Genomic DNA, 17,439 nt, shown 5'->3' on the forward strand with positions numbered 1-17,439 from the left:
AATATGGCATTCTGTAATGAGTTTTACTTTCTGATCTACCATCGGAAATAAATTACTCAATTTTGCGAAACTTCTACTTAAAATTGTACGGAGTTATCAAAAGCGGAAGGGACCCTTGGTAGATATAAGTCAAATATTTATGACTTCAGCAAACATTGCTATATATGTTTTTTCGTCCTTTTAAGGATTTAAGCTCTTTGCATTTTACTCATGGATAAAAATCAATAAACTTGAAAATCCAAAAACTCGAAACAAACTATTCATCACTTAATTAAAAATATATTTATAGGTGAACCTTTACACATTCGTTTGAGCATGTTTTAGCCCCACCTGCATGTCCCAGACACTTGAGACCAAGCTCCGGACAACATGTCGTATACGCAATAAATACATTTGCAGCTCTTCATGTGAATTTGTATGCGTGTGTTTGTGTGTGTGTTTAAGTGACATGCATATAAAACAAAATACGACATGTGAGCCCAGATATGTTCTCTCATCATCGTTTTTCTCTGTCGCATTCGAGTGTGTGTTAAGTGTGCTGAGTGGGCGCGTCTGTGTTTGTCTGTTTCATTGTCTGTGTGCGCCAGGGTCCTACAATTAGCAAACTGAGGCCCACGCAGCGGGCCTAATAGCGTGTAACGACAAACAACAACAGGCACGCATTTAAGCGCAATTTGTACTAATTAATGCAGGATTTGCCATTGGGCATTGGATAAATATAAAGCGCGAAACCAACTCCGTCAGTTTGACATATTTAACCAGCTCGCAAACTGAAACGGATTCAGTTTGCAATTCTCCTTGTTTGTCGTTGCCTTTTAAGTTTCTGCTCAATTACTGATACTTCATCCATCGCGACTTTAAAGCGATTTTATACAAATTTCAGTCAGTTGCCAGTGTCAGATTTATAGCTTAAGTGAGACACACACACACTCAAAGCTTCTTCTTGTAGACGAATATTTTATTTAGCCGCGGATAAGCTGCGACTGTTTAGCTGCTTTCCTTGCATATTTGTAGGATGACGTGAAAAGTATAACTGCTCAAACGTTTATAATAATGCAAGAACTCAATTGCAAAGGCCGATGTGTCTGATATTTATGAAATTTTGCTCATATGCTAGGTGCAAAGTGAACCTTGCAAAAGCTCATTATGTAGGAGAAGAAAGAAAATTAAAAAAAAGCTTGTAGTAGGGCCAAGAAACAACAAAAATCTTTATATGAAGAATCTACAATAAAGATCTAAAAAACGTTTATACTGCTTGCAACAAAAAGCTGAAGGCAACATTCAGACTGCATTTAATAGGAAGGGACAGAGACAACAGAATATATATACTCATTCAGATCATAGATGTCTTCTTCTTGAATTAGTGCCTAATTGTTATACTCCGTGCAATGGCATACAAAATGTTTAAATGTCACACGCAGTTTCTTAAGCTATGGTAACGATTAATTTGTTTACAATTTAAATTAACAATACAGAATTTGCTACATCTATGCAATGCAGCGTACAGGATATTTCTCAAACATATTTCATTTGCTTCTTCCCAAGGATAGACAGGATAATTAAAAATAAGTACATGTGCGAGCTTTCGAGATTCACAAGTATCAGACAGTTAGACCAAATTGTTTAGTCAAATTGATTTAAGCACAATACGAACAAGTGTTACACTAAATATTCCTCGAAATTGAAATTTACAAACTCTGTCCGTAGCAGAAATCCAATCGATGCAAATGAATTGAGCGGAAGTAACCCGCACTAAACAATTCCCTTTCATTGCAATGGTTTTTTGTCATTCGTTTAAGTCAATGTGCATTTGATTTTCCGTTGGCTTTTCTTTTTCTTTGCTTTCTTTTCATTTTAACTCTCTGCTGTTCATTTCCATTTCAATTAACTTTGATTTGCAGTCGCTTTCATTAGCAGATGATGGAGACAGCCCTGTCAGATCTCTGCCTCCTTTGACCGTCGGTAATCTTCTATCATCCATTGCAGGCTATTGGCCACTTGGCTTCACCTGGTGCAACGTCTATGTGACCTGCGATGTGCTCGCCTGCTCGTCGAGCATATTGCACATGTGCTTCATCAGTCTGGGCCGCTATCTAGGCATACGCAATCCGCTGGGCTCGCGACATCGTTCCACGAAGCGTCTGGCTGGCATTAAGATAGCCATCGTCTGGGCCATGGCCATGCTGGTGTCCAGCTCAATAACAGTGCTGGGTAAGCTGAAGGCCTCCAGCTCGCATGATCTTGAGCATCGCACTGATCCTTACTTATTATACTTGCAGGTCTGGTCAATGAGAAGAACATAATGCCGAAGCCGAATGTGTGTGTGATTAACAATCGCGCCTTCTTTGTATTCGGCTCGCTGGTGGCCTTCTACATACCGATGCTGATGATGGTGTCCACATATGCACTCACCATTCCGCTGCTGCGCAAGAAGGCGCGCTTTGCAGCCGAGCATCCGGAGAGCGAGCTCTTCCGTCGGTAAGTGGATTGAAAGCTTTCGTACCGCGTCTGCACACAAGTAAATGCAATTAGTTGCTCTATTGGCTCCAGCGCACAGATTTGTGCCACCTTTGACCAGTCACCAATGGTCAATGGCCAACGGACGGCAGCTACAATTGGATTCATCCGCAAATCGATACCAATAAATTATTCGCAAATGAAAATGCCATTAAGCGAAACGCTCCCAAACAACTGTCACAACTAGTAACCAAATACGGGCCAACAGCGGTGCCCACACGGCGTATGAGTAATAGAATTTTAGTACTTATTTCACACCGCCACGCGAAGGGCTCTGCGTTTGGCATTGTTACTCGGAGAGGGATGCTGATTGCAATTGGCAGGCTCCCCATATAAATTAATTCAAACTATCCAAAACAAGACGAAAGTGGCAACAGAAGCAGATCAGCTCGAATTTGCTTAATGTTGTGCTATAGCTTGCACATTGCTGACATTTTTCGGATTGCCCAGAAATAAAAAGGGGTTGATAAAGTAGATTTTGCTAATGATCAGACCGTAGAATTAAACTTTTTCAAAATTTAAAGCAAATATTAATTATTTGAGATATAGGCCAATTTTTCAAGTCAATGTCTTGGATTTTGTAAAATTCTGTGAAACATCATATGTAGCCAATAGAAAAAAATGCTTTTTATATACCAACTTGTCTGTAAAGCGCCATGAGTTTTCATTGTTCCTTCCTTGCGTCATAAAAGGTAGCTAGCTTAAAGTTTTTAAGATTAACTGATTTATTGACTCACTCACTGGCAATCAAAGCGTTGACTCAATGGAAGCACATCCAATCAGCGCATAGATTTTTCATCAGTATTTTGCCTCATCCTCTCTCTATTTGACTAGGCTGGGCGGCCGATTCACGGTACGCCCGCAGCACAGACAGCAACAGTTGCAGATGCACAGCAGTTTAACTAGCGATAATTACAGCAACAACAAGTGTCTGGCCATGGGTGACAGCAATCGGAACTTCAACAATGCAGCCACTGGAGTAGGAGCCCGAACAAGATGTACCAGCACGGGCGGGGGTGGCAACAACAATGACCCCTCGGAGCGACCATTGATGCAGCAGCGAGCAACCAGCAATCGAGTCATCGGCAGCGTCAGTTTTCGCCATGGGGCCAGTGGAGGTGGCTCTGATGGCGGCAGCGGAAATATGTCCAATATTGGACGCAATAGCTTCCGATTTGCTGGCGGCGGCATCTTGCGACAATCTTCTCCGTCACCGAGCACCTCATCCACATCGTTTTCGGTGCGTGGCAATTCCCAGACGAGCAGCTTCTGGCGCAAACACGGTGGCAATCCCAACTTCATGGACAGGTAAGTTTCCCCCTCCCCCTCCCCTCCCTCTCCCCACCCCCCACCACTACAACGGCCATTTAAAACTTTAATTAGCTGCAATATTTGCATTCCACTTACCGTCCAATCTGCATTCAAATGACGCAAACTGCGGTAAACAGCATCTGATTTAATTAAATTGTCTGCTATTGGAGTAGTTCCGGGAATTTGAAATTAGTTGGTCCGATTTCAAGATGGATATAAACTTTGCCATCGTTCTGATTGACGTGTTTTGTGAACAAATAAATAACCTGCCTTTCACGTATCCGTGAATATTTTCTGAACTTTGATTTAAGTTGAATTAAATATGCATAAAAGGATGAAAATGCAACTACTTGTCGGAGCTAATTTGGAACGGGTACATTAAGCATTTTTTTTTTTAAATGTAACTCTACAATGAGTTTTTTTCTTCTTCGGTAAATAAGCTGTCAATATATCAATCATTCAGAATAATTACACCTGTATAATATATGGGTGTATCATTATCTGCAGGTCATGCTACATGTTTGTTTATTGTTTTCCTCAACTACAAAAAATTAGACATAATAATGATTATAATAATAATTAGAAAATTAAACCAACTCCCTGTGAAGACAAACCTTTATGTCAAATTTTTCGACAGTCAGTCAGAGTCAGTCTTATAGCAATTCGTCCTTTGAGCTTGTTAATTTATGGAAGATATTCTGCTTCCTCTCCAGTTCGAGAGCAGCAGCAGCTTACACGAAAAACCATTGGCAAATTTTGACCCTTCCAGGCAGTCCATGAAATTGGAGCGACAATGTTCTCGGGTGCTCATTAACTAAGATGGCAATCAGTTCATTTATTCGGGCAATGACAAATCGCAAGCCACAAAATGTTGCAGGGGCCATCACCTGCGACATTTGTGGCCTTGGCGTGAATTTGCCACCTTTGCCTTTTGGCTAGATGTTGCCAATTTGTGTATAAATCATGCGGCATATGTGCGGGAAACACTCGACAAGGCGAGTCGAGACCTACAGACATTTATTATCAGTTGAGCATACAAGCTTTAAAATTTATTACATTTGTTTAGCATGGCAGCAAATAACTTTTTCCGACTACTTTTCCAAGAAATTTGCATAATTTACATTGTAAGTGCAAAGCATTTTGGCTTCGTGTTTGCCCCAGGTTCAAGTTGGATGCGAGGCTGTGAGAGAAATAACAAATACAAATTGAGTTCTATTTTGACTTTGCCTTTCGGTCCACTACTCTTGCCTCAACCGAACGGTTACCTTTTTCCCTGAATACCTTTTGTTTTTGGGTTAGTCACAAGTCTGGGGCCAAGCGCGTGGCAAGGGATTTTCATTTGTTTGCCTTTCGTTGACATCAAGTAAACAAGGACTTTGAATGCTTAAAAGGAACCTCGATTATTGACCAAACTAGCTACCTAATGATCGACTAGTTCGAAATGCAGTCGCGTGTTGAATGTGTTACTTAAGAGGTATTAAAGTTTATTCAGCATACTATAAGTCATGGCCAACTGGCTTAGTCCTCATATTGCTGACACTAGAACTTCTTTTACTGTGTTCTTATAGTTGGAAAAGAAAGTATAGTATATTAATAAGGGGTCAAGGTTTAAAAAGTTCTTAAGTCTGATATTTTATACAGTTGACTAGCCCCGACTTAAAGCTATGACAATCTCTTTGTGCACATTTTTTCCGTGTGTCTTAGATGTAATAAAATGTATGTGCAATTTTGTATTTATTTATTTTTTTGGCTAGATATTTAGACGGTTGACTGCACTCAGGTGGTCTTGGTTATATTAAAGATACACGTTTTATATCTTCGTTCTTATAATAATTTATTAATAGTATGTATGCCAATTATTTATTATAAACAAATAGAACGTCAATCCAAGCAGATGCATGCAACTTGTATAATTAATGCACATAAGTTCGTGTTTAGTTATTGCACATGTGTTATCAATTCATTTTGCATTAAGCAAAACAATCAATTACGCATCTTTATGCAATTAAATGCACATTCAAGTGTCACACAACATGGCGAATACATAATTTTCTTGCAAGCACTTGCGAGGCGCCATAAACATAAATCACTCATGCGTCATGTGGTGCAGCACCAAAAACAAAAAAAAAGAGCACACAAAACACGAATCTGCTTGTCGGGCCATGGTCTACATCCCACATTGTTGTGTGCAAGAGAGAACAGGAGTTGCCGCTGCTGTTGCTGTGGCAACAATAAATAGCGCATAAAATGAAAGAGGGAAACCGCAAAGAGGACGACCACAGCATGAGATGGAGCAATGCAACAATGTTGCAAGCGGATAACGACAAAAGGTTCTTTCCACAGCAGCCAAAATTTGCCACCGAAATTTGCAAATGTCATTGCTGTTTGCTGCAGCAACCGTTGTTGCCATTTCTTGCATTAATGCAACGGTGCAAAATTTTAGCTTAACCAGCTGCAGCAAGTCAAACTCTCTCCAAGACACGTCCCAAAAAAAAAAACGCAAGCCCGCTGAGCTGAAAGTCACGTCTATGCGCTTTGCCACGGATTTGTGCCGCACAAGTTGACGCATAAATATATGAATTTGTAATGAGACAGGCCCTGAAAATCACCCCTCTGCCCAGGTATAAGCAGCAGCAGCAAAAGCCACCAAGGCTGCACAAAGATGCCCAAACAAAAAAAAAAAGACAGAGAGTACAAAAAACTTTCTTATTTTCCTTTTACTTGCAAATTATTAGTTAGACTTTTGACGCCACTTGGGTGCCCCTTTTAGATATGCTCCATGTCGCCAGCCAAAAATTGAAAAACTTCTGTTTTATTTGCCGTACTGCAACAGCTGCAAAGTGCTCCTGTAAATTTGATGCCAACTGCCCGCAGCCAGGGGAATGCGCTAGATGCGCCAACAACACCCAACAAGTTGGCAATGAATTTATAACTATTATTTTAATAATAGCTATGGTCTACTCTGGAGATTCTACAACTTATGGTCAGCTGTTTGGAGAACTTACCCAAAAACTCGCTAAGACTGCAAGGCATATACAAATAAAAAAATATATGCGACTGCCCCTTTTATGATTATAGAAGACTTTTTAGTTCATCGTATTATAAATGCAACTGCATTGGAATCAATCGAAATTCTGATTGATCAATTCGCTGTTATTTAACATGTATGATGGGTAAGAGGGATGTAATGTCCTTCTGTATGAACACTTCGAACTCGGAAACTATATTAAGCCGAAGTTTGAATTTGAAATGTATATATATATTCGTATATCATATGCAAAACGAGCTTATCTTTTTATGTAGATATCTCGTCCCATTTTTATAAAATTGATTTAGAGACTTGGCACTTGAGGCATAACTATATATACCAAACTTTGTATTATGACTCTGCCAAAAATTGAAAGAAAAGATAGGACCTTTTGGTATATGCCCTTCAATTTTCATAAGGATCGGACTATAAATACCGAATGTATTTAAAAACACATTTACAGAAGCATTTGCTTAAGTGTATATGTATATACTATATGTTTTAGTGTATGTATAAAAGGGAAGTTAGAATGTTTCTAAACGAATCTCGGCGCGGCATTCGGGGTATTCCCTAGTCGGGCACTCCCGACTTGGGTACTCTTGCTTTTTGCACATTGAAGTATATTTGACTTTTATAATGATATCTTCTGGCCTCATATTTCTATATAAATACATAAATTTCCTAAAAAAATCATTTACAGAATGTCTTTACACATAAATACAAATTCTTTTGTGGCTTACAACCAAATTCCATTAAATTCAAGGGAATCTATTATCCTATAGCTATCAAATGTTGTTTTTAAAATTTAAGTTGATTAATCAAACATTCGGCAAATTTTATACAAGACTATTTTATCGTAAATATACATAGGGATTAAATTATTAAGTAAAATGAGCACATTTTAATGACAATAACGTTAGCTTAGGATGTTTCGCCAAGCTTGGTTGGGACTAAAATAGTTTAGTTTTCTTAAACTTAAATAAGTACTGAAAATACGATACGAATGTTTAGTTAGGCTCACAGAAGTTGCTCTGCATAATATTTGGCTATACAGCTTACATTAAAATACGCCTTAAAGTTAGTCAACCCTCAGCCAAGTCTTTTCACCATTTTTCGCCATTTGGTGAGCTTAAGTGAATCCGCCAACTGCCTGGAAACATTATTAGCATGCAATTTTATAAACTGTTGCGCTCGACGTGGGCGTCCGGAGCTCGCAATCAAAAGACTAAAATCTAATATCAAATACTCGTTGCTGCAAAGCGAAAAGAAAACACAATGAAAATACGTGAAGCAACTCATCCAACTTCCCCTTCCATTTGACAGTCATCCAAATCGACGCGCCACGGTGCGTAGCAGCGTTTCTCAGCCACAATTGGGTTATGCGACAAATGGAAACGGGGGAAGTGGAGTCGGGGCCGGAGGCAATCTAACTGGCGGAGCAACAGGTGCGACAACGAGCTGCATAACTGCTGAAGGCGGTGGCAACGGTGGCGCAAACAGAATGAGCATTGCCACCATACAAGCACAAGACGGTGGCAATGTCAATGGCAATGGCAATGGCAATCATCCACTGGAGCAGGCAACGACAATGACGACGACGACGGCGGCGAGGATGGGCCAAAGGGCGTCAGAGGAGCGACGCTACAAGCTGCGTCCCTTTAAATTTGCCCTAAATCGTGTCGCCGCGCCCACGCTCAACTTGAGGTGAGTACGGGCTGGCCATATAACTCAATTTCCAAGTGATTTCTTTCGCCAGATTTCTCAATAGTCGCGCCAAGCGCAACAGTCTCTCGGCGAATGCGGTCGCGACGGAGCAAAAGGCAACCAAGGTCCTGGGCCTGGTCTTCTTCACCTTCGTGCTGTGCTGGTCTCCGTTCTTCATACTGAACATAATATTTGCCGCCTGCCCCGAGTGCCAGGTGTCCGAGCATGTGGTCAACACATGCCTCTGGCTGGGCTACGTCTCCTCGACGATCAATCCGATCATTTACACCATCTTCAATCGAACATTTCGAGCGGCCTTCATACGCCTCCTGAAATGCAACTGCAAGCGGTAAGTGCTTTAGGCGCGGATCTGCTAAAAATGTGAAGCGAAACTACAAATTTTCATTTTCTATGTCGGCTGTAATTTATTGTAGTGCACTTCAGAACTACACTTAAAGCAAAGCCATTGCCCATTGTTCAGGCGATTGATGTGCAACGTGACGTATGATTGATTTTTCCGATTTGTGTTTGCCAATGAAATCAAGACGATTTATTACTGAAAGTCCGAATGTGTGAAAAATGCACCAATTGATGCATGAACAGAGATTAGTTAAGTGCAATACGATAAGGCAACAAAAAGGCGAAAAGTACATAGAAGCTCAAAACCGAAGCCTGTGAAGTGTGATATGACTTACGTGAAGAGTGAGCAATATATATATATATATATATATATATATATACTAGCTGGTATTTGCCTTGCCCAAACCAAGTTGTATGCTTCAAGTTTGTGATATCAACTTACCGCCTGTGTCTGTAAAAAATGTGTAAAATTCGAACTTGAAAACAAGATTTCGTTTATACAACATTTGACAAGATCTCATCCCAGAGGTGTGGATTTTGCGTTAAGTATGAAGCACTTCTTAAAAAATTTTCTAAATATATTTGCAAAGGAGTTTGAGGTCAACCGGGCGATAAGCAAAAAGTGTCGTAAAACCGCTTTCTGCTATTTTTCCACACATACGAGTGGAACTCAAAAATAAATTTAAGGCTGGTCGGACGAATCTTAAGACTTCATCCAACGAATTCGTGACCCCCATTTTCCGCACAGAAGCAGTGGATTATACGAAAAGTGTGAAACAAGTCTCAGATGGATTTTTAAAAATTTCTTTCCTTTCCTAGCTCTTACGGATGTGCGTTAAATACCAACCTGTCAGTCATTTAGAATATAAATATATTTTTTTGTTTTATTTACGAATTGTCACGCTCAGGACACTTAATTTAATTTAATTTGTTCATCCGCCGGGTGGTCGAAGCGGTAGGTTTAGGGATGGAAGCCTTATAAATCTGCGAATTTCCTGGTTTATTGCCAGGTGAGTTTCGTGTTGCCGCAGACGGTTGACATGCTTAGTGCTGAGTCTAGCAAACTTTTTGTTAATTATTACATAGCGAAAAGCCTTGCCAGAAAACTAAGCGTCGAATGTGAATTTCGCTTTTATTTCTCTGGCTATTAATATAAGAAGTTTGTAAATAGAGATTTTTATTGCACAGTTCTTGGTAGCATAGAAAATGTTTTTCTTAGAAAATGTTCTGCAAATATGATAAAACTATATAAAATAGAAGCATCATAAATGCAATTGATTTCACTATAAAAAACATTCAACGATTTGGCCAACGCACTTTTTATGTTCCATTTCGCAGAAAGATATTTCGTAATCCATATTAAACTGCTTTGTTCTGCCTGACTGACTGACTGACTGACCACTCTCGGGTAAAAACTGTCTTGCATGAAGGAAATTTAATTTGTTCGCCTTAAGCGTTGGATGTGTGTTCCACATTGATGTCTTAAATTTAAAACAAGAAACTTGTTGTATGTATTCAAATATTCATACACGCATATACACATACATACGTACATACTCAAATACATGAATGTAAATACATCCAAACACATATGTACAAGATAGAGGAACGTCTCAGGCTTTTCCCGTGGAAAGTCTTATGCTTAAAATAGATATCATTTTATTATCCAGTTACCGCCCGTTGGTATCATCAGTTTAAATCTTGTGGTGAGAATCTTGAAACCGAAAAAAAAACGTTCGTTCATTAAACCTTTGGCCCGCATTTTCCACCCAATACCTGTGGATTTTGTGAAAATGTATCCACCAAAAGGTGTGAATTTATGACAATGATTTTGAATCTGGTCAGATGGTAAAGAAAACACTATCAGACAACCGTTTTTGACCAATTTACCACAATTGTGGATGGAATTTCCCAAATCGCTGAAATTCGAATTTATTAAGTTCTTATGAAGAAAGGGCTTTGAAAATAAGTTTGAAGCCAATCGAGGAGGCTTGGAATCTGCGAAAAATGTGAAACACGTCTCAAATGAATCATTAGGAGAAACGAATTTGAGCCCATAGCTTCACCTACTAAATCTTTGAACCCCAATTTCACCAAGGAGGGATGCATTTTCCGAAAAGTGTGAGGCACCCATTACATTAATAAGTATAAAAAAAGATTATTAAAAATCAATTTGAGGCCGATCGGATGCGAAACAAATAAGTTATATAAAAATTTTTTTTTATTTTTTTTTCACACTTCCTGTTGAATTCCTTAATTTGCTTAACATACATCTCCATCACATAAGCTAACTATAGTACAAATTTCATCTCCCTAACTCTTACGGTTTGGGCGGTCAGTCAGTCAGTCAGACTAAACTTTTTTTTTATATAGAGATAATATGAACATTAACATGAACACAAAATAAAGTCCGCTCAAGCGAAAACTATAATTTAATCTTTTTGTGCAAGCACTTTGCCTAAACAGACTCTTTCCGTTTCAAAGTGACATAAATTGCAGAGCATGAACAATGTTTTAACTTTTTAAAGACAAGAAACATTTCCACAAGCAAAAGTTACAATCGATTACCTAACTCTAAAAAAGCAAGAGTGCTCTAGTCGTCTTGTCGACAGGGGGATACCCTGTAACTTCATCTTTCAACAGAAAGAGATCGACGCATTCGTTCATACGGACAGACAAATATAGATGTTGACTAAATTATGGGTTCTGACCAAGAATAAATATACGTTATGCTGTCGGAGATGCTTTCCTCTGCCGGTTACATACATTTGCACATAACCATTATACCCTTTTTGCCCGCTTTCAAAGGGGTTAAATGTTGGCCATGAATTGTTTTTAAAGAAAATTTGCACCTATCCAAAACAATTTTCGTTGTATGCCGGCAAAATAAATTTTCCTCAGACTTTAAAAGTGTGGACATGAACTTGGTGAATAATAAAATATTAACTTCTCCTCACATTGACAATTTCATTGCAGCTCGGGCCGCCCGTTACGCTATCGCTCCGTGACCGAAGGACGCAGCGCCCTGAGCTTGTGCGCCCCCTCGGCCCTGCCGATGGCCATCTCGTTTCAGGGGGCTCCTCTAATGACGCCATCCACGACTAATGCGACGCCGCTCAGCGAGTTCCGGGGCAGTTATACCATCAACGATGACGAGTGATGAGCGAAACGGAACGGAACGGAGCGAGTCGGGCAAATACGAATTTATGGGCGATGTTGTTAAGAAAGTGCAAGTAATCGAATGGACGGATGTGGAATTGATAGCCAGATGAAATTATTGAGCAAACTTCAAACTGTACTTTAAGCATGTAATCAAATGTAAACTACAGGGTGATTTATTCAGAATCAAACCAATGGCGATTAAATAATCGCCGACTTCTTACAAATGTAGCAACTGTACCTAGAAAAAGAAACGCTAAACTTCTTAGTAAACTTCATCATATCATCAGACAGCCGGAAGGAGGAGTATATTGTGTGTATTAGTAAGGCGTGACTGTACCTGTCATATTTCATGCAATCACATTATAGCTTTTAGTCAACTGTACTTACTATCTTAGCATTTCAGAAACCTCTGATTACAGATTACATATACATATATATATATTTTGAAAACTATTTAAAACTAGTATTAATGTTTATAAGTGTTTGTTATTAACCGTAGCTGTGCTTATTAGTCACTTGAATTAGTTATGTGTTAAACCTAATTGTAATTTAAACAATTATAAACTAAATGTGAAATTTACTTTTACTGATAAGAATTTCCAAACTGTCTTGACACCGCAATGTCGAGCATTCCAATGTCACGGCAGCCAATTTCTTATTTTATATTATGTGTGTAGCAGCTAGCCTCTAGGAATAACTCTAATGTCATGTGTCAAAATATGAAAAAAGATATGGTAAATATATGAATAAAGTACATACCTTACTAAAAGACATCACATTTAAATTATTTACATCTAAGGAAGTGAGTGCAAAAACTTGTTAAAAGAAGTTGGGGATGCTTTTATTTTCTTGACGTGAAGTACAAGTATACAAGAATTCCTAATCTAATATATACGCTTCGTCGCCGACAAGAACTGTACTCAGTCTGTGGATAACACCAATGGCCTTTAAAAATAAGTTTCCTAATAAATAAAGTGCAGCTGGAAGTCCATTTGAGGGAAAACAGGGGAGATTAATATACTCCTAAAGATGGATTTATCATAATGTTTAGATTTTTGAACAAAATAAAACTAAAAGTGTCTTAAAGTTTTATTTATATGTTTTAGTATATTTCAAAAATATTCAAATATAAAATACGTTTATATGTATTATATGGTATATATGTATGTATGCCAATCAGCTGTGTTGTTTACTTTTGCCGGAACCCGCTTACGATTGAGAGTGACAATGATTGTGACATTGGATGCAGAACCACACCATATGTCACGCTTTAGGCACACATAATCAAGATCTTTGAGCATTAGGCAGACTCTGTGTCAGTCACTCTCGCACACATAAACCACATGCAACTGCTGTCTGTGTCGTTTGCTTTGCAGCTCGACAGCACACAGTTTCCGCCAGTCGATGGCATTGCAGCCCATAAGCACATTTGGTGGCTTCCTAGCTGTTCCATCGATGCGTGCTGCGTAAGTAGTCGGAGCAGGAGGCGGGTGTCGGTGCCGTCGTGCCGTCGTGCGTGCAATTCTCGTGAAAGTAATGAAAATTGCATTATTGCCATGAGTTTAATGCAATTCAAATGCTTTTACGATCAGAGCAGCGAAAGTTTTTCTTATTCCCCATTAAGTGCAAAATGTAATGCACCGAAAATTGGACAGATCGACAGCGCAGCAGCTCCGAGACGAGACGGACACACAGCCAGTAAGCACTTCGAGTTGTCTAGTCTTGGAGTAATGAAAATGAAAAAATTGTGTTGCATATCTCGTGGGGCGTGCCGAAGCAGCTGAGCTGTTGACTAAGCGCTAAAGCGACGACGGCCGCAAAGTGCACGACAAAATGGCGTCGCCAGGCGACGAAAACAACAACAACAATGTTGCTGCCGACAATTATATTGTATGGGCAACAGCAGCAGGCAAAAAGAATGTGCAAGAGTAAGATGAAGGCAAGTATGTAAGTAGAGAAAATGTGTGGAAGCGTGAAATTGATTGCCCCGCTGGCATTCGCTCAGACCTCATCCTTAAACTGCTTGCAGTTTATTTGCTTTGGCTTTCGCTTTGGCTTTCGCTTTGGCCTTGGCTAATGGCTGTTCTGGGTGTACAATTTTTAATTTGCCGACACCTACAAGTCGCCAACTTAAATGAATCTTTAACCTATCAACAGCTAAGCATTTGCATCTCCAGATAATGGTGCGAAATAAAAACACATCCGCAAATAAAAGAGAAAACAAGCGCTGATCGTTCAAATTTGCACATTTTCATAAGAAAAGCTCATTACCTGCCGGATTTGGCTTATTTATTATGTGACACACACAGACGCACAGTCATGCAGGGAATTGGCATTCGACACTTTGACGCTTCATTAGCTTTGAGTCTGGCGGGTTGATGTGGGCCAAGCGTGAATAAAATACAAATGCGATTCGTGAAGGCATTTTCCTCACATACGATTTGGCATTTATTTTCGAATTGATTTCATCACGATTGCTATTTTTGTATATTTTTGTTTAATGTCACGCAATTTTGATATGCCTAAACACTCTAGAGTTATTCACTTACATATTTAAATATTTATTTACTTAAAATTTTGAACAATTTTGTATTCAAATACATAAATTATCTCTACGGGTGTCATTTGAAATAGGTTTCCCTTTATCACTTTGATAATAGTCTTTTATCTTTATACTACAACTGAATTTTAAGCATCCTTTTTTTATAAAGTCTGACAAACCGTTGAAATATATATTTAACAAGAAATAGAAAATGAAATTTTCAGGGAATAAAATACAATTAACATGAAATTGTTTCGTGCACTAGAAAGAACCATGTTAAAAATTTCTAGTATTTAGCTTATAGTCTCTGAGATCCATAGATTCAAGGATCGACTCGGCTATTGATGCTAATCAAGAAGCTATGTAAATACTCTTTGGAATCGTTCTAGCCTCCTATTCCTGACCTATTTCCTATGAGTTCAGGATATTAAATCATTTAAAATCTATTTGAGTTTTCAAATATTATTCAAAGATAAATAAATATGGTGTATATTTGCCTTCCTTTAACAACTAAAGTATACTATAACGAGAATGCTTTTTACAATGAATTACATAAAAACAATAATGAAAATGCAAATAAGTATTGTTATAATAATTGAAAATATTCATAATAAAAAATTTTATTAATAATGAAACAAATATAACAACAATACATTCAGATAACTGCGGAAGGCTTTCTGGCTTATCCAAAATTGCAAATGAAAACAATGTTATATGTGGATTTGTGTGCATGTGTGTTGTAGATGTGCACACTAATGCGATGTGACTGCTAGTTGAGCATCAGCCTGCAATTATTGTTCATTTTGTTACTGCCGTTGTGTTGTTTTAGCACCCACTGTTTTTGTTTGCTCACACATACACACACCACACACCATGCGTGTCCCTTAGCTGCAGTTCCCCGAAGCGAAGCCGGGGAAGTCATGCATGTAATGGATAAAAGCATCTGTCGGAACCGCTATATTAGCACTCGTCCTTTGTTTCAGTAATTAGCCACGGGTTGCTAGCAACATTTGATATTTTATTCTCAAATAAGTACATCTTCTTTACGGCCACACGTAGATTAAGGTCGCGGGCTCTTGACTGCCGCTGACGCATTTGGCCTGTAATCCGCAAACACAAAATGGACCTAAAGCTGGGCCTTTTTCACCTGCTAACTGACAGGCCACCGCGTCTTAGGCAGCCCCTTTGTCCACAATCCACTTTTGGCGCCAGATTAGTCAAATTGGTTTCTCGGCTGCCTTTTTCGCGTTTCCAACTGCCACCTGATGGCCGAGTTATGTGCTCTAAGCCACCAGGTATTACACGGCGGCAATGCCGGCAGCGCTGATAAATTGAAGTCTTGACATGGTGGCAAAAAGCCGTGACTGTAATTCTGTAGACGAAAATTATGGAAATCAAATCAAAGCGACGCAAAAAAAAAGTTTGATTTGTAAGGACCATGAATAGAGAGAAGAAGAAATGTATTTACTGCAATTAAATTTTAATGTAAGCTCTGCCTATTTCTTTTTCTATTTTTGATTTTGTTTAAATCGACCAGATGATATTAGAATAAAATACGACAAAATTTACCTCAAAACAAGGAAATATGTAATTTTTATTTTAAGAAAAAACGTAGTACGTAATACAAGGAAATATAAAATTCTTTAACATTTTTATGAAATATAGTTACACATTTTTATGAAATGCATCTGAAATCCCAGACAGAAGTTGTTGCTGTGCCTTTAAAATGTATATTGATAATTAATAGTTGCACATATTTTGCAGTGATCTCACTTTCAGGACTTTAAATATAACCTATTAAGGACCTCTTGCATTTCTGTGAGAAAACATTGCAACTACTACATAATTAATGCGATTACTACATAAATTAAAGCTTTTTTTAGCTAAGATCTGGCAACTTACCCTTATGTGAAATTCATTTCCCTTTCTTGGCAATATCATTAGCAACATTTTGTGCTTGCTGTCTAGAGAGGCAACCCTTTTGGGAACCAAAAAGGTGGGCACATAAATTGAATTCCCTAATTATGCAGCAACGTGTCGGGCGGCAACATTTGCTAATTGCTTATAAATTGTTGAATTGTTTAATGTTTTTAACAGCTGACTGGCAAAAAGGGGTTAATGACGAGCGTCCCACGAGGACGATAACTTCAGCTAGGACACATTGTGGGCGGAAATTCACGCCGTGCCGGGCAATTAAGAGGCGCAACAAATGGTCATTCTGTGTTAATTAGCCGGCTGCCTAGTGGCTGCTGCTGTTCCCGGTGATTAGTTACAGCCATCGCATATTGATGCCAGCTAATCGCATTGAGCAGCAGCAGCTTAGCTGGTTGCCGAAACATGTTTAGCTACTTAGTACCCGGCAGGCTGATTGACCGAGCGGCGCAGCCTAATGAATTGGCACATGACTACCACAATGTTGCCGCAACTATTCAAGGCGGATCCTTGAGCTAGCGCACACGGACGGAAATTAATTAAAATGACAAAACCTAATTTTCGCCCAACAGCTCAAACAAACCTCTGTCAACACCTTTTTGGCTTCCACTCGTTCGTAAGCGACACACGAAAACACACATAACCACGTTGAACCTGTCCTCGGACCTGGAGCAGGGCAATCAATCACAGAAATTAAAAATAATCGCTTAGAGGGAAAAACTAGACTGCTGGAATGAAAAAAAAAAACTAAAAAGAAAATCGAGTTGAAGCGTAAGCACGCTGAAATAGTAAGCTTTATACCCTGTATTTATGTTGCAAGTCGAGATGAGCACATTGCTAAAGCTTCCCATATTATTACATCTATTGTAAAAAATGGTATTAT

General features: G+C 38.9%; 1 protein-coding gene across 2 annotated transcripts in view; it reads left to right on the forward strand.

Annotated features, from left to right (window-relative positions):
• The window catches only part of 5-HT2A (5-hydroxytryptamine receptor 2A), a 33,787-nt gene extending 20,934 nt beyond the window's left edge, over positions 1-12,853 (forward strand). Inside the window, exons 4-9 of one of the 2 annotated variants that reach the window (XM_064694016.1) lie at positions 1,987-2,211; positions 2,280-2,478; positions 3,436-3,825; positions 8,180-8,560; positions 8,613-8,909; positions 11,897-12,853. In XM_064694016.1, the coding sequence (XP_064550086.1) occupies positions 1,987-2,211; positions 2,280-2,478; positions 3,436-3,825; positions 8,180-8,560; positions 8,613-8,909; positions 11,897-12,080 (1,676 nt within the window). In that variant the 3' untranslated portion in view covers positions 12,081-12,853. Of the gene's footprint in view, positions 1-1,986; positions 2,212-2,279; positions 2,479-3,351; positions 3,826-8,179; positions 8,561-8,612; positions 8,910-11,896 lie in introns of both variants that reach the window. The other variant, XM_064694015.1, reaches the window with a different exon arrangement.
• Positions 12,854-17,439: the final 4,586 nt, after the last annotated feature.

Source organism: Drosophila montana, unplaced genomic scaffold (assembly GCF_035044405.1).
Source record: "Drosophila montana isolate Dmon_TW-CO22-7 unplaced genomic scaffold, ASM3504440v1 contig_3733_1, whole genome shotgun sequence".
Taxonomy (NCBI): Eukaryota; Metazoa; Arthropoda; class Insecta; order Diptera; family Drosophilidae; genus Drosophila; species Drosophila montana.